This window comes from Pinus tabuliformis, chromosome 3_2 (genome assembly GCF_031772625.1).
Source record: "Pinus tabuliformis cultivar Carrire ecotype Pingquan chromosome 3_2, CPIR1, whole genome shotgun sequence".
NCBI lineage: Eukaryota > Viridiplantae > Streptophyta > Pinopsida > Pinales > Pinaceae > Pinus > Pinus tabuliformis.
In genome coordinates this window covers 469,452,416-469,476,168 of record NC_142302.1, presented here as the reverse complement: position 1 = coordinate 469,476,168, position 23,753 = coordinate 469,452,416, and the positions used below count along the sequence as shown (strand labels likewise).

The window sequence follows — 23,753 nt, the reverse complement described above, 5'->3', positions numbered from 1 at the left end:
TAGTTGTTTGATTAATAAGAACATAATGATAACAAGAAGAAAAATAAGTTAATAAGAATGTCACAAGCAACTATCAAAGTTTCAGAGAAATCAATTTAAATAAGCCCTAATCTAGCTGCCCCAGATTTCTCAACAAAGGCTTATACCATTGAATGGGATTCATTCGGGTTATGAACTTGCTTTTGCAGGTCGAAATTTATTTTCCACCTTTTGAGGTTGAACTCGGCCCATACCTTTGCTTGATAAACCCTTGAAAGTTAGCAGATCTGGAGCAGTTCCCATATATGAAGTCTGACCACAAATCTTGGCCTAATTAGAAATACGGCTCTATCAACTGTGCATTAGATCTTCATTTTTCATGTGGTTAATATGTGTGAAAAGGTCAAGTAAAATTGTTGAGCAATTGAGAGACCATTTAAGAGCTTCGCTCAAGGGTTGGATATTGTTATATTTGTTGGTTCTAACTTCTTGAGAAGAAAAACTTGACAATTCTAATTTCTCTAGAAAAGAAAACTTGTGAGGCTCTATTTGTAGTCAATTTGAAGTCCTCTCTGAAATTTTCGCCATTCTCATAAGTTGTTTCTTCAGGTATTCTATTCTTTGCAAGCTGGTAAAGTTTTGACTTATCATGGTTTGGAATAGGCTCTAATCCGTTTTGGAAGGGTTTTGTAATGAAAACCCTAATGATTTTCACATCTGGACGTGAAAGTCTTACTATGGAAGGTTTGATGGTCACATCCCTTAGTTAAGGGTGTCTTTATGCATTCTCCTAAACACGATCTAAGTACAGAGACCTGGTGTGATTTTCAAAACAAATCTAAGGCATTTTTTTCTGAGACCATATTCACAAATTCAGAATCCAAGCTTGCAATGAAATCACAGAAGTTATTAAGGGCATAATTACAATTTCTCTTGCGTATACCTGCAGCGGCCTTCAAAACATAATATTTGGCTCGAAGATCTGAAGGTTACCCCATATGTATAGCAGTGTTGATCAACCCTTATTCCCTGAAGGTTATTCGATGGTACCCTGTATACATTTCAGAGATTCAGAGTATCTCTAGAATCCTTGATCTGGGTCAACCTTTGTCTGTAAAAATTAAGGACAAATCCTTGTCGACATTGGTATCAATAGATACTAACATCAACAGTTGAAGAGGCATGGTTTGATCAGAGTTTCATTGACAACTTTCAACAGTTGGAAGAGTCTGTCAATTGGAAAAGTGTGCCTTTGCAGAAAAGGTGTCATAGTCATACCATTTTACACCACTAAAATCTGCCTTTCAACAAAAGGTCTCATTGTCATATCATTGAAGTCTGGGTTTCCCAGTCCTATCATTTTAACAAAGGATCTCATTGTCATATCATTTTGCAGTAAGGGTATCATTTCCATATTGATGTGCAGAAGTTTGGCTTGCTCAACAGTAAGGGTTTCAATGTAGTAATTGGAGAAAGTTTGACAGTAAAGGATTGCAGACCTATTGCATCAACATATGACACGTTCTGAGTATTCCAAAGGGTCTGTCTTGATCAGTTGAACACTTGTAGTGAAGTTGCCATTGTTACCATCAGAATTTGATTTGCATTGGTTGGATGTCTGTCAAGAAGCAACTAGGGTTTTACATGATACTGGTGATTAGTTGAGCAAAATTGTTTTGGCATTGATGCATGTTTGACGAATCAGGATTTGATAGAGTGAAGAGCATTGTTGACAGCTCAATGTGTTCAGAGGACAGGATTGTTGAACTTGACAAAAACAATATTGACAGAGATGCATATATGCTGCTATGTTGAGTCAAGATGTATGCACTGAAAAGTAATGCTAAGGTTTGACAGAAATATATATTTGTTGAGCAGAGAAGAGTTGCAGGACAATTGATCATCTAGAGTTTCTAGTGACTGTATATGTTGATACCAGGACTATTGACAGCTTGATGAGTAAGAGTATTGTTGACAAAACACAAAGTGAGGACAAAATTGTTGGGTTTTGTTACACTGTCTAGCTTTGGTTTGGTGCAGCTAGGGTTTGATGTGCAGTATTGAGAAGCAGAAATCAGATTGACTGTTGAAAAAAGTGTGGTTGATGATGTACTGAGTCAGCAAAGAATTCTGAGCAAAGACTCAAAGAGGCACAGATGTTGCAGTTATAGTACTTGTGACAGTGACAAATGAGGAGCAGATTGTAGTGCAGTTAGGTCATTCACATTGTCCCTAGTACAGGAGCCCAGGCCCCAAGTTTAGTCTTGTTCTTGGTTTGAGGTAGCAATAGTTGAAGTGTGGAGCAGGGAAGTTGAATTGTACAAGGGGACTAAAGACCCCTTCAGATTGGATCTGTAAAATTCTTCAGACCTCTTTGTAAATATAACATATCTACAACAAAAATTGGATCCTTTGCCAATCAATTTGACTAGTACGGCCCCGCTCTCTCTTTTTGGAACATATGGCTTCCACCAATCTCACTGTTGGCTGACCAGATGTTCAAACTTAAAATCATCCTCCCTCTTTAGAGCACAAGCTTTGATACCATGTTATATTTCCTAACCCTAGTAAACTAGCAAATTCCTAGTAATTTCTTTGCTATTAATAAATTTAAATTATAGCTTACTGAATAAAATAGCAGAGTCAAGCTAGCCACGGAAAGAAAAGGTTAAAGGCCAAAAGGGCATCACCAAAGAAAGGACACTTGACATAAGTTTAAAGACTATCCAGTGGCAACTATGAGGTTTGAGGTAGAGTATGCATTAAAAGGTTGTTTTGAGCAGAGACCTGAAGTAAACCAATGACATCTTCTGGGCAGCATACTTGACAAATTTTTGTAGCTGATCATCTCAAGGGCATCCTCAACAGCACACTTCTCAGCAGAAAACTTGAGGTATGGAAATTGTATGCTAAAGTGAATATTGTTTTTGTGCAGTCTGAAAGGTGAAAGTTGTACTTCATTATAAAGAGATGGCTCTTAAGTTTAAAGATATTAGGAGCATCTCACAAGGTTGATCATTGACTAAATCTGAAAGACAAATCTAAGAACCCCTAGATCTTAAGGTGATGATACAGTTACAAGTATCAGGATTCATTACCTTGTTGTATTGAACATAAGGACTAATTAAGTATTGGCTGCATAGTCACCTGTAGCTGAGTATATATGTGGCAGAAAATGAGAGTTTGATATGTATTAGTGAGATTGTGATGTTGTAAGTATGGATTAGATTGCTTGACCAAAGAGATGCAGCTATTGTTGAGTTAGGGTTTGACAGAATCTGTTGAGTAGTGTTATTGGCCTGTGTAGGCACCTGATGAATGCCAAGATTTACAGTGCTTCTAACTTGTTTGTTGAACCAGGGTTATGGCTAGATGTTTGATGACAGGTTGATGCAATTGCAACTTGAAGTCTTGAATAGAAGATAAACAAGTTTTAATAATCAACAAGTTTTAATAATCTAGGGTTTGATGTACATATCAAGCAGACGCAAATTTGATTGAGCAGATATTGTATTGCAGTTTATTTTTGTATTGATTTTGAGCACAGGTGGCTCCAGTCTAAAAATTGTGAAATGCAGTCCACTGTGGTGAATTGTTGAGCAAGTGTGGCAGGGTGGTGCAACACAGGAGATTGGAGTCTGGTAAATCAGGGTGTTGGAGCATCCTTTCAGTTGAAGCTGATAAATCTTGGAAGTTGGAGCTTCCTAATTGATGTTAAAAGACCTATATTAAGAAGTGTTCAGTGGTTTTTTTCTAGAAGGGTGTCCACCTAAAAATCTTTGTGTACTGTCTCTGATGTTGTACATTGTTGAATGGTGTTGTGATATTGATTTATGTTTGATCTGATGCCAATAATAATAATTAATGCTCTGTGAAGTTAAAATTTATTAATTGAAGTGAAATATCGATTCACATCCCTCTCAGTATTTCCAACAAGTTATTGTTGTTCTTGGCTATGCTTAATATGCTGTCTGTGGTTGACTTCATGGTTAAAATGAATAATTCCCCAATGTATTATGTTAGCTTCATTCAGAAATTATTTTTCCTACTAGCATTGTGAAAGCTAACAGTTATGTAATGGTCACCTTCCAATCCTGAGATCAATGGCTATTACAATCTAGCTGTTGCAATTTTCCGGGTAAGTTTTTAAGTCTGCATATAAAAAATAGCAATTCATTCCTGAGAACAGTAAAAATTGAAATGATTGTGGCTGCTAGCTGTTGGACAGTCCATATACAGTGAACTTCTTGAGCTTGAGGCTTCACTCACCTCACCAATTGAAACACAGCCTTCAGAAGCCAGATGGAGTTCCACGTTGCTGGATGGGACATAGACAGGCTGGTGGATCACCTCTCATTTCCTGGAGGTCATATGGTTTCTTGCTGAGCAATTGCTTGGTTGTATTGGGCTGTGAGCTTATTGGAAAATCCGATTAACAGTAAATAAAATAACTTATCTCTCTTTCCTCCTATTGTCTGCATTCTGTGTACTTGAGTTGACATATCTACAGACAAATGCTTTAGCTTGACTTTACTTTGTCCCATGCTCATTAAGTGTTGGAGCTGCCCATTAAAATTGACATCTATAGCTAAGTTGTTGCTAGATTATTCTCACGTGACAATGATTGAGAGTGAGAATGCTCCAGGCATGAGTGATTGACCATTCTCAATACCTTGAATTCTAAATCAACAAAGTTCATCGAGTTTGAATTGACTTCACATTGTTGGAGGAATACTTTGCAATAAACATCAATAACAGCACAGTGGCAATAAGGTGTTCTACTTACTGATTATAGTGCGGGAAATCTTCTATTTAAAAGTTTAAAAATTGAAAGGGGAGTAATCAATCTACTGGTGGTGGTGGAGTATTGTAAATTTTAAAAGAAAAAAAGTGTTGGTATTTGGCCACTATAGTTTAAAAGCAAAGGTATACACATATTCCACTTCTTCTCTTCAATTGGTAGACCATTGAGATAAGCATTGTTGTCAAGAAGAGCGGGCAGTGTATTCTTGTTGTCTGCTCGAACAACACTCACAGATGCTCCTTTGCTGGACTGTTGAGAACCTTGAGTATTGGATGAAGTGTACAAAAGCTAGAGTGCGGCCTATTTAATAGAGCAGAATAAATCATGGAGTGTTAAAAATTAAAATATGTATGGTAAGTCTCCTAATTGATAAAATGCTTGAAGGTATATCAGATGGAAGAGAAATGGTTGAACTCAGCTTAATTATAATTTCACATCTTAAACACAGAGTGCAGTGATAATTGTCTTAACCGAGCACATACATGCAACTAGTAGAACAAATTTGAGTGCTGAGACTGAACAATCAAGCAAGCACAAATTGGGAAAACAGGGTTTGACTGACTTCCCTTTGTGTGAGCATTGGCATTGGTATAAAAGCCCACAGCCAGGGACATCATTTACAAACGTTTTCTTCTTGTATTTGCATTGGCAGTCACTGAACCTGATAGCTCTGAAATAGCTCAGTTTGCACTCAGACTCCTGTTCATTATTGGCATTGTTAGCTAGTTCTTGTGTACAGGCTACACTGATGAGAACAGAGGCCCAATATCCATTCTGAGAACAGAGAACTTTGTACAAGCCAGAAACAAAGATCAGATGTTAATTCCACAAATTATCCATGTTGGTGAAGTGAGCTGGCTATATGTCTCTCAATTACAGATCAGTTTCTTAAAGCTTTCAACCAAAGAAAAGAAGGGTGACTTCCATTTGAAAGGGTCTCAAAAACTGCCTCTTATGCTCTTATACAAAGGCACTATAGGCATACCTCATGGAGTAGAAATGATGTTGACATCTTTCTAGCCCTGCAAGGAAATAACCTACAAATACTCTACTTTACACATACCAAAGAAAAGAAGGGTGACTTCCATTTGAAAGGGTCTCAATTGCCTCTATATGCTCTTATACAAAGGCACTATAGGCATACCTCATGAAGTAGAAATGATGTTGACATCTTTCTAGCCCTGCAAGGAAATAACCTACAAATACTCTACTTTACACGTCGTATCCAACCATATGTTGGGCCTCATGAGCTGTGTAGATATTTCCCCTTTGCCAATGACTGCTATATTGCACTAGCACTGCCTCCTTGTTTATGAGTTCTTTGAAAGTAGTTCTAGGCACTCAAGATTGGAGTTGTTGTCGCACAGAATGTCTAAGCACCGCGACAACGGCTCAGACTAGGGGCTATCACCCCGATCCCCAATCTCTCTGTTTAAGTTGTTTCCCTATAGCAAGCTAAGGGGGGTAGACCCTATGGAAATGGAATGAAGAAGAACTTAGTTGGGAACCAACCAGTTCTGGAGACACAGTGAAGCGACCAAGTACTTGATTAAGATTTAGCAAGACTTATAGGATTTGATTAAATTTAAACGGTTGATACCAATGCCTTATAGAGTCAACAATCTTGCTAGGGAAAATAGGACCAAGTAATTGATTTGCAACTGTTGCTTGGATGAATAACTATCTTATATGAAATGCAAATCCTAAAACTAATGTGAGATGCAGGAATCTTGATTAATTTTAGTTAAATTCCTATCTAAGTTTTAATCTTTCGATCCTTTCTGTGTTGAGCCTGATTTCGTAGTAATTGGCAAAGAGAAGATAAGGTGAAGCACACTAAGGTGTGATTAACGATACCTCTCCTAAAAATCTAACATACCCGGTGCCTTTAGCGCTGCAGAGAGTTGTGGCTCTAACGACTGGAAGGTCACCATTTTAAGTACTATTAAAAGCAGGCTTCTCAAGCAAAGATGGATGAATACCTATCTTTCTATTGACCAACCTTATGCTTGGAAGTAAATTTTAGTTATGCAAAACTAACTTAATATGAAAATGCACGAGATGATGAGATGAAGCTAGACTCGAGGATTAGAAATGCTTATGTCGCAAAAGCCCTTTAATCACCAAAATGAAATTTTCACTTCACTAGACAAAGATTTAAAGATAAACCCCTTAAATATCACAATTAAACCACAAGCTTACTTCAAATCTTTTTGATGCAATTGCAGCTCAAAGAAAACAAAAAAATCTTTACAATTTAATATCAATGCTCAAAAAATACTCAGCTTATGAAACAAAAGATATGTAATTTATGACAATGTTATGACAGAGTACTTTAATAATTACTCGAAATATTTGCAAAATATTTAACATGCAATAAACATCAAATAATTCAAGTAATTAAATCACACTTAGAGCTAATTTAAACGATGAGCAATAGATGTTCAAAACATAAGAAAATGCTCAAAACTTTAGCATGCAAAATATTCTAGCAATTAAATTTTGAAAATTTAAATACCATGAAGAACTATGAAATTTAGATGCTACAACACTTAACAATTCCAAAATTTAAAATGATTTTTCATTAAATGACCCAAATCCAGAAAAAATTGTTAATTTCCTATAGTAAATCTTTAGAGACGATTTTAAAAATATCTAAGCATGTTTGACTACAGAGAAACAAAAAAATTTCAATACCACAAAATTTTCCTTTTAAATTTTACCCCTAACACAAAAAGACACCAAGAAGGAACTTTAGATTAAAAATTTAATTATTCCTTAGGCAAATTTTTAATGTGCTAAGTTTTATGAAGAAAATTTAATGTGGCAAATAATTAATTAAGTTTTTTAATGTGACAAAAATAAAAAATCAAAAGGCTTTAATAAGTTAAATTTTTAATGGGCCAAAGGCCACATAAAAATTTAAATTTTTAATGTGAAAACACCAAGTCCTCTTTTGATTTAATTCCTTTAGAAATATCAAATTCACGAACAAAACACTGAAAATGAAATTTTTATTTTTATTTTTATCACAAAATCAAAGTATCATAAAATTAAAACCCAAAAGAAAAGCAAAAATACAAAAAAAAATAAAATAAAATGAAATTTGAAATTTAAAAAGAATCAAAGTCAAAAATTTACAAACAAAAAAAAAAATCTCAATTTTAAATAAATTAAAAATAAAAAGTCGGAAATTAAAGGCAACAAAAAAAAATCGAAATTGATATTAAAACATAACCCTAAAACGAAATACAAAAAAGGTAAAGGGAAATCGAATTGTTTTGTTGTGTGCAGGTTGACGGCAGCAGAAAGGAAGCTCGAAGAAGCTCGAGGGAGAGAAGCTCGAATGAGCTTAGGTAGTGACGGAGAAGGGAGATACGCAAGCCAATAAGGAGAGGGAGCCGCGCAGAAAAAGAGTAGTGAGAGAGGGAGCTCGGGCGAATGGAAAAGGAGAAGCAAGGACGCAGATAAGGGTTGTGCAGGTCGCAAATGCAGGCAACGAGGAAGGGAGCAGGTTTATGACAACGCAGAGGGACAAGGATAAGCTGCGAGGGAGCTTGAGGAAGAAAGTCAACAGGTGAGGGAGGAAACATGTGAAGGAGATGCAGAAAAGAGGTTAAGGTAAGAGGGTTGCGCAAAGAGAAAATTAGGGCTGCAGAAGGAGAAAAACAAGGGGGATAAGCCAGCGAGGAAGAAAAAAAAACACAGCAGACAGAGGAGGTTTAGCAGTGGAGAAAAAACGCAGAAAAATTGGAGAAAAACAAGAACGCAGCAGAAGATGGTAGCCCCAAGAAACCTTAAGAAAAATTCCCAAATTTTTTTTATTAAAATGATATATTCTTCTGCTTCATATTGGTCTTCGAAACACTTATAAAATCCTCAGATCTAAATTTTGAAACCCTCAAACTGGTAAACATAGAAAAAAAATAAAAATAAAAATAAAAATAAAAATAAATAAATAAATAAAAAATAAAAAAATAAATTGAAATAATGCCCCTGCAAAATGATAATGAGAACAGATCTTACCCTCCAAGGCCTAGATTTGGCTCCAAAAAAAAACAATCTTTCATATCTGCACCTAAAAAAAAACGAAAACAAAACACCAAGAACCCAGATATACAGAAAATAAATAAAACCCCAGAAATCCAAGTCAAAAAACTACACAAAATTATAGATCTATCAAATCTGAGGAGTATGAGTCCAACTCAACTCTCAGTTCCGATAATCTAAGGCTCTCAATAGCCAGATCTATCGATTTTCCGCAAAATATTAAAAAATAAATTTTGAAAATTTTGGAGTGGTACTAGCCCAAAAACACCTTGCAGAAAAAATAATTTAATCTTAAGATAAGTCCCGACTCCCGGGGCTTATGTGAAATAGGCTCTTCAAAAAATATATGCTGAGAGTTGGCTGGTCCAACCGAGAACTATCCCCAAACGCTCAACGAAAACCTGAAAAACGTCCTGCAAACACTAGATCAACCATCAAACCAAGTAGAGAAATAGAACAACAATGAAATTCTGAAGAAATAGAGACACCTGCTACTTCGATCAAAATTAAAAATGTTACCCTAGATCCAACAAACTAAATAAAATACATGTATTCAGATTATTTTGAAAGAGCTATTGATTGATAGTTTTCACATAACATTTAGCAGAAATTAAAACAATGTTACCATAAGTTCATGAAGAGGAACACCACAGCACGTTGAAACCCCAAAGACTTTTGCATTAATTCAGAAAGTATAAAAAGAGCTTGAGAGCTTAGTACACGATTCAGAGATCGGATGAAAAATAGACTGACACTGACCTCTAATTTATAGGTAAAATCTCCAACGGCTAGTTGGTTTGAACTCTGTCAAATTAATCTCAATCATTCATAAAAATTTAACTAATCTTTAATTATCACCGTCGAAATTATTTAATTTTGAGGAAAAATCGAATTTATCATTTAATTAATTTTTAATTAACTCAAAATTAATCATTCTAGTTAATTTCCTCAAAAATTTGACTTTGACTTAACCACCAAAACCCAAGGGTCCTAAATTTCTTGATTTCCTCGATATTCCCTTGGTCAGGGACCTCCAAAAATTAACTTCTTCAAGACCTACGAATTTCACCTTTGGAGAAATTAATTTTACCTAGGACACAAAATTAATTAAATTTATGGCTTAGGATTTAAGTTAATTTTGCCAAAAAATTTAATTAATTGACTTGTGAGGGGATTAATATTTTTTCCAACCCTCTAATATTTAGCCATGGCATCTAAGTATGAGAGACCATGCACTAAATATAATTTACATCAAAATTTTACAATTTAATATATGAGGGGGGGACACCCGTTTGTTATAGACTCTCAACATTTACCCACTTCTGCGACACAAAATATGATCCAGTAGACCAAGTAATCTGTAATAAAATAATCTAGCCAATTAGTTAGGATTATTCCCAAATTACTTTTACGAAGACTCGATAAAAAATACTAGGACTCACTTAATATCTTGTCGACAAAATCCACCCTAGCTTTGGGGTGAGGTTGGAGGGAAAAATTATGCTGATCATTTGTGTCTAGAAACACAGATGAATCAATGAGACAAAAAACCTCCTAAAGTAGAAATCGTTGTCAAAATATTATGCTGACCTAGGTTGTTACATACATGATGGTCTTACTAAAATCATTTACATTATAACCATGCAGAATGGGATTAAATCTTTAACAAAACTATCGGTTGATGATGAAATTTGAAAGGCATGAACACTCGAACATGATAGATCCCTTTTGCGAAAAAATGGGTGCACTGCTATGGGGTCATTGACACAGAATGGTCAACAGGGGTATATAACACCAACATCCATCATGATACCATTGAGCACTAGCAACCAATGCATTCTCTCTGCCAAACCATTGAGCAACATAATTTATAACTTTTCTATTTTTCAGAGCGAAAATGGAGATCTGCATTACTACCATCAAATACAAAATGAAAACCATCTGGCTTCTTTCATCAACATTAGATTATGCATAATTTCCTGCTTTAATGGATTTTATCATAAAACAACATTTGAGATTCCATGTCTAGTGTGGAGAATCCTTATATGTATTCTTTGACATTACATAGCTGCAAAACAATAAATTCGTCTATGTGTGATGCATAATTGGGCAGATCAGTTAGGAAACTCTTAATGAGAGACATATCAGTTGAATAATATATAGTAAATACCCTCGCCTGTCAGGCATGTCATAAGAAAGCTCAGCAGAAATGTATTAAAAATTGTGACTGGAAGGCAAGAGTTCTGAGGATCCTCATGAAATTCTGAACTAAAACATTAACAATACCTTTACCAGTCATGGTCCTGCAGTGAAACAGAAGTATATGAGAAAGATAACTGTATTCTGTAGATCAACAATAAATTTCTCACAAACGTCTGCTTGCATTAACAGTACTCAAGTATAACCCTCGTTGACTTCTAAAGAAAACTAGGCAGCCTTCGCTCAATAGAGAGAACCAAGTATGTTTTAAAGTTCTAAACATCATGCCATAGATTTATGCACATTAAATTTCAATTCAAGGTCTAAACATGTCCCCTCTAAATAAACTGGCTTATGGAAGCTACGTTCTCATTCCTGTAATTGGCATCATAAATGTCAACTGACTTTACATGGTGTATATGGAAATATTTTAATCCACCAAATAAAAAATGGCTCATATCAAATATTGCACACATTCTAAAATATTTGACTACTAGCCATAATCTCATATCGTATCAATTCAGAGGTTAAATCAGCCATTTCAACCTGTTGTAACTTGCAACAGATCATAAAAAATTATATGATGGGTGCTTCTCCAATATGATCATGCTTAAACAGATTTTTTAAACTCTGAAGCTGAATAAGAGGATAAACTTCTAATCGATATGTATGATGATAAGATACAATAAGCTTACCCGCAAGTCTCTCTGGTATATATCTTAGAGCAGCCCAGGCATGTATTCCTCCACCAGAATAACCGAGCACCCAAAACTTTTCGCCTAAGCCAAGTGTGTCAGCAATATGTATCATGTCAAGGGCAGATGATGTAAAATTTCGATGGGGATGGGGATCACTTTCACCAAATCCCGGCAGATCATATGCTACAAGCCGAACCCCAAATTCCTCTAGCAGTGACTGTTTGATGCCAGGGATGCCTGCCACAAGAAAAAGTCTTTCTAGGTTTACCACAGTTTCAATTTTCAGTGACACTCAACCAACCAAATCATGGAACCATTGCATACGTATTATTTTAAAGAATTAAAATAAACAAAGACAGGATGGTAGAAAAAGAGAAGAATGAATAAAATACTATTAGTCTACAGGGCCATTGCAAGGCTTTTATGACCTTTAGATGATGGATACAAAGTTCATTCATTTGAGAATTCTCATTGTACTATATGAATCCAATCCCTGCAAAGTGTAAGCATAAAGAGAACCTACCTATTCATAAGAGAAACGGACAAAATAAAACTGCATTAACATCCATAAGATCCAGAGACTTGATAGACTTTGAATAGCAAAGAATAAGAATTGAATTTGGCATGTAGCTGCTTCTACAACAATGTAGAAGTACCCAGTTTCTAAACTTGCACAAGGAAACATAACTGGGTATTGTAAATCCTCAAAAAAATTTAACTTCTGAAAACTAGATCAAACATGCTTTATATATTTCAAAAATGTTACCTGCTAAACGAGATGAAACAAAGGAATGGATAACTAAGATTGAATGTCTGGCCAGGCTTGCTGAAACCCCTTCTTCCCTATAAGCAATGTACCTTCCATCTGGAAGTTGAATACGATCAGCAGTGATAGAAAGTGAGTAGACCTCCTTAATAGCTGGTTCTTGCTGCTCCATACCTGTTCTTAGCACTGAAAATAGATAGAGATTCAGAGATCACTTTCTGGCAAGAACACAAAAGAAACATTATCCAAGCATCCTCAATGAAAAAGAAACATAACCAAAGTTGTCAGACTTGGACTCAGATTGGACCCGGTGAAGCATTCAACTCGGACTCAACTCAAGACTTGGCCTTCATCTCAGAGTAAACTCTCACACAACTAAAAAAAAAAAAAAAATAGATCTAATATTCAAAATTGAAAAAACAAATGAGATATATGCATGCACATCAATGTAACAAGTATTTAAACAACAATTATGCAAGTTTACTGATTTATTCTGAATGCAAGGGTACAAATAGGCAAAATCAAATTTAAATATAAGTACTAAGATACATAAAATTAAAGATTCAGAAAGTATTATATATATTGGACATATCACATAGTACATATGCATTGAGGCTGTAAATAGCCTCAAACATCCAAAAATAATCAGGCAACTAATCAAATTGATTCCCTTCTGAAATCACCTCCATGTCCCTGTGAATTCAGCATGAAACAATCTACAACAGCAGACCAATAGGAAAGGAATTTTCCAGCCCCACAGAGTTCACACTTTAAAGTTTAAACAATCCAAATGAGAAATTAATTGAAGCTAGATGTAATGTCCCTTAATAATAAATAATAAAAATATTAAATATTAAATAATAAACAATAAATAAATTAATTACATGCTTTAAATAAATATAAATAAAACAAGAAAAATAGTAATAATAATAAATTAATTACATGCTTTAAAAAAATATAAATAAAAGAAATAAACAAGAAAATAGTAATAATAATAAAATTAAATTACATGCTTTAAATAAATATAAATAAAAGAAATAAAACAAGAAAAATAATAAAAATAAAAGAATAAAACAAGAAAGCAGTAAGTTGCATGATTGACACATGGAGTGTGTGCATGTGATTCCCCTTCTAATGTTTGCTCTATTTAATAGATGGTGAGAAAGATGAGAGGCATTCCATCATTCCAAAATTCTATCATTCATTCTCTTGGAAGAATAGTGTTCTAAGGCAAAGGAGTCACTGGTAGTAGTACGTTGATTGAGGCTCGGGGGTGGCCAGTTGTAGCAAGTACTTGCGCAATTGAGCCTACGGTTGGGTGGAGAGTCGTCCCCAAAACTTGTTGCCGTTAGCAGACGTCAACCACAGGTAACACAAGTAAATGCTACTCTGATTTAAATTTGATAATTAATTACATATTTATTTTGGGCTGTTACACTAGAAACATGAGGAGTCTATTTATAAGGCAGAATTAGGGTTCAGGCAGGTTAGGGTTTCTGTTTTTGTTTTGTTTTTTCAAGCTTTGGCCCCACCATTGGCTGGAACATCACCTAAAGCAAACTCGACTGAGACACTCATCTTGGGTATGAGTCAGTTGACTCAGACACTGACTTGGACAAGTCAAATACCATGGTCAAGTCAGCAGTGGAGTCCAACCAGTTTTGCTCAAAAACAAATCTGACTCAACCAAGCCTTATAACACTAAACATATTAAAAAAAAACTTTCAAATTTTCTCGAGGGATGCAAATCCAAGACTTATAATAGAAACTTCAGATGTAAAGAAATCAGTATATTTAGAAGACAATGACTGCTAGAAAGCCAATTCAATGTGGAATTCCATGAAAACTTCACAACCCAGCCTTTTACTACCATCAAGGACCAGTATTATGTTAGTATTGACTAATGACGACATTTAGGTTAATCAATGCTAAAATAGGTGTGAGCAAAAGACAACACCTTTCAGCCACAATTCTCTAAGCATCAACCTACAAGTCTACAAGTCCAGATTAATTAACCCTAACACCCCCTTCATCTTGAATCAGTGGTAAGGAAGGGACATTACTATTTTCCATCCTTAATGGCAACTTCATGCCAAGTAGAGTATGACATATAACAAATTTGGCCTCTATTTAAGAATTGAGAAGGATGTCTAGAATTTGGTCCTTAGTGCAATAGTGCTCCACATAAATATTACCTAACCTTGGATCAACTCCTGAAGACCCTAAAGACCAATGTCAACAACATCCTAATAATGATGATGCAAAAACAAGCTCTTAACAGAGAATCCATCCTCAAATCTGCAGTCTCCAAAACACCATCAAATGAATTCTTTGGAAATAGCAAAGCAGACAAGAGTTTAAACTAAGGCTGCTTGGAAGCAGGACCAGAAGCAGGCAGTGGGAGCGGAAGCAGAGAGCGACAATTCTCAGAAGCTTCCAGGTCAGGGGTGATTTAGGGAGTGATTTTTATATATTTTGATGCATATATGTCAAAAAAAGCATGTAGAATGATGAATTAGTTATAAAAGTCATAAAAACATGGATTAAACCATACAACATCAATCATCTAGTAGTTATAATCTTCATCAACCACAGGTCCACAAGTTAGAACATCTTGATTCTCATCAATCTTAAAGTTTCAAAGTTTCAAAATTCAATATATAACATTTGTCATCACTAAAGTTGTACTTGTAACCATTATCAAACTATAACAAAAAATATCAAACATGAAATGAAACATTTCAACTTTCACGAAGCATCATATTCATAATTTATGAATCATTACCAATGAATTATAATTGCCAACTTCAAACTTAAATGTCATATATTGTTTACAAAAATACAATAATAACTATGGAAGAGTCAATAGTTATAAAAAGTACTAGAAACTAGTAAAGACAAGTAAATCTACTATCTACTAAAATTTCTTCTTGCCTTGATAATTTCTAATTTCTTTTCTTGTGGTCTAAGAGTAATGAGAGTCTCCTCCCCGCATAGTTGGACGGCCACATCCAGAACCAAAAGGCACATGACCTCCATGTGAGGCTACATATGGAAGTGGCGGCAAAGATGGTGCAACTTGAGCACTTCTAGTGGATGATGGGGGTGGCATGGCTATTGTTGTTGTTGTTGTTGTTTCATCCTCATTGTCCAAAAGTTTGGCTTCCAATTGTTCTGAATGTAAGGCTCCACCCTCCAAACTGTCCTCCTTTGGGTTGTTGTCCCAAGTGATATATGCCCTGTCCTTTAATATCTGCCATGATTCACTTGATACCATACTAGCCAATGCCTCTCTTACCTTCAAAAGGAACCTAAAGGTGAGATAATAGCTAGCAAATCTAGTCTTTGCAATCTTTAATAGCTCCAACCTTGAGTGACTATGGAAAAGGCCATGGGTATTGCTATGATTGGTAATAAATCTTATCATTTTCTTGCCTTTCTTGTACAATGAACCAATCCATTTGTATTGAGGTTCCTTTATCTTAATAATGTCATGCATCAGAAGGTTCATTGTGTCACCCAAACACCCAGACCAAAATATGTTGGGGTATATATCCGCAATGATTGTGTATATATCCGCAATGATTGCTCTCATTGCCTTACAATTAGAAGCATTATCAATAATGATTTGGATGACATTATATGGCCCAATACTTTCAATAGTTTGAATTAATGATTATGCAATATTGATGCCAGTCTTAAACTTATCTGAGTGGTCATGAGATGAAAAGAAAATTGCACCAATGGCAGACACACCAAGAACACTTATCAATGGCTTGCCTTTTACATTTGTCCAACCATCAGATACAATGGATACCCCATATTCATTCCAAGAATTTGTGAATTTACCCAAAGCATTTTTTATTTTGGCTTTTTTCCGACCATGTCCCACAATTCTAGCTTTGTCATACCCGGGATTTTGTATCCTTTGGGGGCATCATTGATGACAACACCCATTTCATGCCAATAAGTTGAGTGAAGACCATTGAATGGTATGCCACATGCAAAGAGAAATCAGAAAAATTTTGCATCCACGTCATCCCTACAACCTTAGTCAAGGAGTTTTGATATTGTTCTATGCCTTAAAGGGATATTTGTGCCTGTGGTTGTGAATCCACTACCTTGGGTGGATGTTGAAGGAGTTCTTGCAATTGATCTATGTGTGCCAGTGGTGTCAAGTTCACCCTTTGATCTTTTTTATTGGTATCATGCTTCCTCTTCTTCCCTTATATATTTGGTTCTTTGCTGTGTTGACGCATTTGCACAGGTTTTGATTCCTATTTGTTTATTTCCATCCCATGCCATTTTCCCGCATAGACGTCTAGCACAGGGTATATATGAACCTATGTAAGTAGATTTGCAATGGGGGCATACAAATTTAGCGGTTCCGCCCCCTTTCCCTCCTCAAAGCCTTGTAACATATTTCCACAAGGGTGTTTGGTCTACACTAGTTTTCTTTATGTCACCTTCACTCCCATTATCCTCCTCCTCCTCTTCTCCAGGGAATCCTCCATCACTACCTGCTTCTTCATCATCTTCATCACTTCTTCTTCTGCTTCCCAACATCAACATCATAGCAAAAAATGGAACCAACAAGATAAGGCTAAGCCATATTCTCATCATGTTTGTTGAAGGTTGAGGTTATTGCCTGCAATAATATGAGGGAGGAATGGGAAAGAGTAGGAGAAGATAACATCTAGATTCTAGATTCGTTCAACATATAAAAAACACAAATGTTACATGGAAAAAAAGAATGGGATTACACCCTACCTCTTTGGCTCTCCAACAATCTCCCTTCAATATCCCAAGCTTGCAAGCTCCAACAATCTCCCTTCAATCTCCCACAAGCACCTCAAATTCAAACCCTCTCAATCTCCCTCACACATGAAATCCTCTCAATTCCTCTCTCACACATGAAATGAAATAATGAGGGAGGGGAGGAGGCCTTTTATTCTTTTTGGCCCCTCCCATTTACCTCCAAAAAAATCGCCCCTCTCCTTGGTCGAGCACAGGCTTTCTTAGCGTGAGAGTGAAATTATTTAAAGGGAGCTATCGCTCACGTATCGCTCCCCACCTTTAAAATTTCTTCCGGAGCGATGGGGAGCGATACAAGAGCAATTGCTCCCTGAAAACCAGTGAGCGAAATTTTTTTGCCAAGAGCACACTTCAGAAGCAGATTCAGGGGGGGCACTCCTCCACAACCCTAGTTTAAACAAAGAGTTTTACTTGAATACTGTTACTGCCAAGACACTTCCACACAAGCCTCATCGACAATGGTAAAAGAAACATGATTCTAAGAATATATATGCATGAGAAATCAATGTAGGAAGAAATGTTCAAAAAATGGCAAATATGATGCCAAGAGGCATGTTGAAGCTAAAAGTAATTCGACAAAGATGCCCAAAGGTAAGAGTGTCAAGGATCAATATGAACAGTGCAAAAAAGTAACCCCGAGTGAATTAACCAGGCACTAAAGGTTCAAAACTCAAAGATGTTCCAGATGTTAATTTCTGAAAACTAGTGCCCAATTAAATAGATCAAATCTACATTTATACTACTGGAATTCTTTAAAGTAGTTGAAAAACTTATAAAAGAAAGAAAAAGGCAAATCTCGTGTATGCACAATTTTTTTGCTCTTCAACATCAATTCATCATTCAATTAACTTTCAAACTTACAAGAACTCCCATATTGGGAAAATGGCTCTGAAAAAATACAAATGAAACCCAGCAAACCTGAATTTCTAGCTCTTGGAAATCTGCCCCAAATCACCTCTATGTTCAACCGTATAGTTTGTACAGACTGAAAATTAATGGCTTCCCTCTCCTTTGCTACTGTTGTGATTCTTCTCCTTGCCGGAAAAATCAGAAAGTCCTTTTGATTGTCTCTCTTTCTCAAAATACTTCTTGAGAAAATAGTTAATGTGTTCTCTCTTTCACCTAGCTTCTTTTTATAATTTTGACTTGGGCAAAATCCCTAATCTCAACGATCAAGATTAAATCTAATCTTGAGTTGAGATCAATGGTTCAAAACTCAATTTAAATCACTAGTACCCAAACTTTCGCACTTTATTAAATTAAACTCACTTTATAAAAGGACATCGACTTTATTAATTAAACAATAAAGTGAACTCCTAGATCTAATAGTCATTTAATGACAATTCCTGCAACTTGAAAACATTACTTTTGCGAAAATACTTGTCAAAGCTACAATCATCAACACTCTCTTAGCAAGGAAGGTATTCTCCACCACTCCAAGCTTATCTCGAAAGAAGACAAACTTTCCTTTCACCAAAGGTTTGGTGAGTATGTCTGGAACCTGCTCATTTGTCGAAATATACTAGAGCTTGAATGCTCCCTTCAAGACCTTGTCTCTGATGAAATCGTATCTAATGTCGATGTGTTTATACCTATCATGAAACATTGGATTCTCCAAGAGTTGCATGCAACTTTGTTTGTCATAATGAATCATCGTAGGTTCCAACAACTGATCAAACAATCCTATAAGTACCTTGCGAAGCCAAACTGCTTCACAACTAGCCAAATTGGCTACCATATACTCAACGTCTACCAAACTGAGTGCTACTGAAGTCTGCTTCATGTTGAACCTGGAAAACACAGCAGATCCCAAACTAAAACAACACCCAAAGGTGTTCTTCTAATTTGTATCACTCCCTACCTAGTTTGAATCTAAATAGCCCTACAACTTCACCCCATCTCCACCAAGGTACCTCAAGCCATACTCGTTTGCGCCTTGCAAGTATCTGAGCACATGTTTTATCACAATCCAATGCACCTACCTCGGCTCCACCATGTACTAACTCAAGGTGTTCACAGCATAACAAACGTTTTGTCGAGTCTTGACCAGATACATCAATGAGCCAATCAACTACCTACACTGTTTGGAATCTACCAACTCTTACTCAAAAGAATCCACCTTCTTCAAGTTGGTCACCATCAGAGTAGCCATAGATCTATTACCCTCCATCCTGAATTTCTTTAGGATCTCCACCATATACTTACCCTATCTAAGGAAGATCTCTCTCGATCTCTGCCAAACCTCAAGCCCCAAAAAGTAATGCATCAGCCCAATGTCTTCCACCTGAAATTATGTTGCCAAGTCTAACTTGCACTTAGCAATCAGCTTCTCTACCCCAATAAGAATCAAATCATCCACATAGAGCACTAGTTGAAATATGTAACTAGGTTCGATCTTCATAATATCTTATGTACTCTTGATTTTATGTATTTGATGTAAAAGAGAGAAAAATTATTATTGTTATTTTATTAGCATGGGTTTCATGCTCTAGATCAATTCATTTTTAGGTCAAGCACCCATTTTGTGCTTCTAGGGTTTTGTCATAGAGTCAAGAAGTGAAAAACAGTCATTGTCATATTAAAGACCCCATTGGGCATCTTGTATCGAGTCAAAAGAATTTATTTGAGTCAAAATTGTGTCGAAAGTCCCTCCAAGACCAAGTCGGCCTCATTAAGGGTAATTCGACCTCCTAAGAAGCCTATTTATAAGAACTCGACCTCATTTGAGAAACAATCAATCCAAGTTTGATCATAAGCAAGAAGCAAGAAGACGAGACAAAAAGGACAAAGAACAAGGAGCAAAGAAGTCAGGAAAGATAAAATCAAAGTTTTTTGGCCTCTCTATCTCACAAGTGTGAAGGAGAAATTAGGGTTTTTGCAGCATCAAGGACGAAATTTCAGATCTCCAAGGAAGACCAAAATCTATGGTCAAAGAGCAAGACATATCATCCATTTGTCTAAGGAAGAAGGAGCAATCCAAGCAAAGAAGAAAGGAGGTCAAAACTAGCCTCTCTCTCACACACGTGCGAAACTATAGCTACCGCATGAGGGGCCAAAAATCGCAAACTTGCAGTGAAGGCCAAAATTGTTGCTAGGGGTCGAAGTTGCTAGAGAAGTTGCTGAAAGGTCGAAGTTTGTTGCTGGAAGCTATGCAAGAAAAGCTCATCAAGAAGGAAGGTTGACTTGGTCTTGGAAAGGCCTTTGTCTTGGGTCTAAAAGGTCTTGGAATTCATCATTTGAAGATTCTATAAGAAGAGAAGAATTACTTGTGGGTTTTCCCCTCTAGGAGAGGTTTCCGCCCTGGCTATCAGCCTATATCTTGTGTCCACTTGTTCTATTGATCTTCATGTTTTGGTAGTTGTTTGATGATAAGAACACTATAATAATCTAAAGAAGAAGAAGCTAATTATAAATACTACAAGTTGAAGAAAAAAACATCACAAGCAGTTATCAAAGTAAAGAGAAATCATCCTAATCTAGCTGCCCTAAATTTCTCAACAGCACCAAGATGAGGGGCTCTGATCCAACTAGTATGAAGTATTGGTTGGAATCTGCCTTAACCTTGGTGAAGCCCATGCTATACAAATAGTTGTCTATCCTAGAGTACCATGCCCTCAAAGCCTGTTTGAGTCCATACAAAGCTTTCTTAAGCCTGCATACATATGACTCTGTGTCATGTACATCAAACCCCTATGGTTGCTCTACATATGCCTCTTCCTCAATAATTCCATTGAGGAATGTTGTCTTCATGTTGTCTTCACATTCCTCTGGTGATCAGATACCCTCATACATAAGAAAATCCAATGATATTGTTACAATCCCCCCAATCCTAAAATCCTGAAAAACTGTTAAGTCCGTTGGATTTTGAGTGAGATCTAAAATTCTACTTTCTCCATATGAAATCCAATGAGGTTGGAACCACACTCAAACATCCTAAGTCATTTCATCATAATTTTAAAAACTTTAGTAATTGAAAGATAAAGGAGAATGTCACTTTTTCTTTTGTTAATTTGGCAACTCAGGGACAAATTCCATCCATTGGACTGCCTTCCTCATCAAGAAAGACCCCTCCTAGCCCTTGGAAGAATTTGATTTGGTTAAGGAAAAATGCATTTTTAAGGTGAAAACACACATGCACACAAAAGTACAGGTTAGCCTTAAAGAGAAATTGGGCACCCTTGGAAGCATATAAATACAAGACATGTCAACCTCATTTGAACATCATCATCAAGCATCTTCTTCTCTCTCTTCTTCGAATTGGTTCGTATAGGTCTGAAATTGGTTCGTACAAGTCGCAAATTGTAGGGTCCGAGCTAACACAAGAGAGGAGAAGAAATTAATCTGGAGCCGCAAGGTCAAATCGAGGAAAATTCAGCTACAGCTGCATGGTTGAAAAGGTGCTCCCTGTGGCTAGAGGGCTACAGCAGCATGGTCTGTCACTAGGTCCCTGTGGCTGTGACCTAAGATATTGTTGACCATTGACCACAGACTTGGATCAATTTTGGAGACCTTGACTTCGATCAGATTTGTCTATTGGGCTCATCTCTTGGATATTGTCTAGTTGGTTTTGTTGGATAGTCCAAAGATTGACCTTGACTCTTGATTAGTGAATTGGATCATTGTGCTATCTTTGTTGAACATTTTATGAAAATCTAATAAGCCCCTTGTGGAGTTCTTCCTTGGTCTTTGACCAAATTTGGTGTCTCTCTTGTTATTGCTCTTGATTGTCTTCTACTGTACATTCCATTTATTGTTCTATCCATAATTGCCATTGATCATTGGAAGATTAAATTGTTTTGAAAGATTGTTAATTGAAAATAAGAATTGGACTAAAGTGATTGTAACAGCATAGAACAGTGGAAAATTAAAAGCTTTAAGAATTTAAAATTACCATGAATTGCATAGCAATACTAGGGCCATAGGCTTGAATATTAGGTTGGCCTAGGGGAAAATTAGAAGTGGGCCAACCCAGTTAAAAAATTTTAAACAAGGCAAATTCTTTAAGCTAGCCTGCATGGGTATGAATCGCACAAAACCAGTCCTGAACCAACCGGCTTATTCCAGTTTTGAAGCCCGAACCAGACCAGTTTTGGGCCCAAACCAGTCAAACCGGCCAGTTCCACCGATTCTGGTCCAATTCCCATAACATTGGTATTGACACTCTCTTAGGGAGGAGGGAATTCTACACCAATCTAAGTTTGTCTCTGAATACCTCAAACTTCCCCATCACCAAGGGCTTAGTTAGAACCAGTGTGGAAAAAGTCCCGATAAAGTCGGGATTTATTCCCCAAAACGCGATTTTTTCAAAAAAAGGATTAAATCGGCCGACTTTTTGCCGACTTTTTAAAAAATGAAAAAATCGGGATTAAATCGAATTACTCCCGATTAAATCGGGAGTCGATGGCAAAAAATCGGCTAAGTTAAAAAAAATTCGTCCGCGGGCATAAAAACCAGAATTCGTCGTTTTATTTTTTAATTGTGTTTTGGGCTGGCTTGTTCGCTGTGGAGGAGAAACGAGGGTTTCCAACTTTCCAGTTCGAAGAAGTTGTGGCCCGTGGGTGTGCATTTGCTAGCCGCAAGCGTCCGCCGTCAAGCCCGGCAAGGTGACAAGGTAAGTTTAAAACTTTAATGTTTATACTTTATAACTGTTACGTAACCGGTAACACGTTACATGTAATTGTATGTATTGACTGTAATTGTTTGTAATCCCCTTCTAAATATACATTAATGTCTTATTCGTATACACTGTACAGTAATATATGGGGCCGGTGGGCATTAATTCGTAAAACTGGGAGTGCTGTTGTGTTGAGCTGTATCTGTTAGCCTTTAAAAACGTTTTTCCATTGCTATTGCCGCTAAGTGACCTCAATTCTGAGTTATGCACCAGCTATCATAAGATGCCAAACTTCAACAACACTTGACCATAGAGATGCTCACTGTTTTACTTCTAAATTAATTCCAACAGTTCCGTTTATGTTGCAAAAGAGAGATATGTTACTTGCAGACCGAGATACCCAAATGTAATGTCACATATGCCTTAAAGTATATTTCTGTTTGAGGTCTGTAATATAAGAATTTTTGTTTTTTCAAAAGAGGGAGCCGCAATCAAAAACACTCAAGCAAATCTCTAATCATGAAAGTTTAAAGAAATTTAACTCTGTATCACATAAGATACCACCATACGGAACTCTGAACTTTGAGTTATAGTGACTGTCCTGAAATCTTTTGCCAGAGGTCCGAAGTTGGGTAGAAGAGTCAGGTCTAAAGTTCTAAACTTTGAACTTTGAAGGGATTCCAAGTGTTTTGTAAATGTTCTCGTTACTAAAAAATTTGGATTTTTATGTCTAACATAATTTATTTATATTTATTTTATTGTTATTATTTAATATTTATGACTGTAATAAATTATTTAATAAATTATGACTGTAATAAATTATTTCAC

The 23,753-nt window shown here is 36.2% G+C and overlaps 1 protein-coding gene across 1 annotated transcript in view; it reads right to left on the bottom strand.

Moving 5' to 3' along the window:
* LOC149181318 (uncharacterized) overlaps nt 1-23,753 on the bottom strand; it is a 119,758-nt gene that overhangs the window by 77,038 nt on the left and 18,967 nt on the right. Inside the window, exons 2-3 of the mRNA XM_089416573.1 lie at nt 12,497-12,682; nt 11,728-11,967 (exon numbers count right to left, since the gene is read on the bottom strand). Of these exons, the coding sequence (XP_089272699.1) occupies nt 11,728-11,967; nt 12,497-12,682 (426 nt within the window). The remainder of the gene's footprint in view (nt 1-11,727; nt 11,968-12,496; nt 12,683-23,753) is intronic.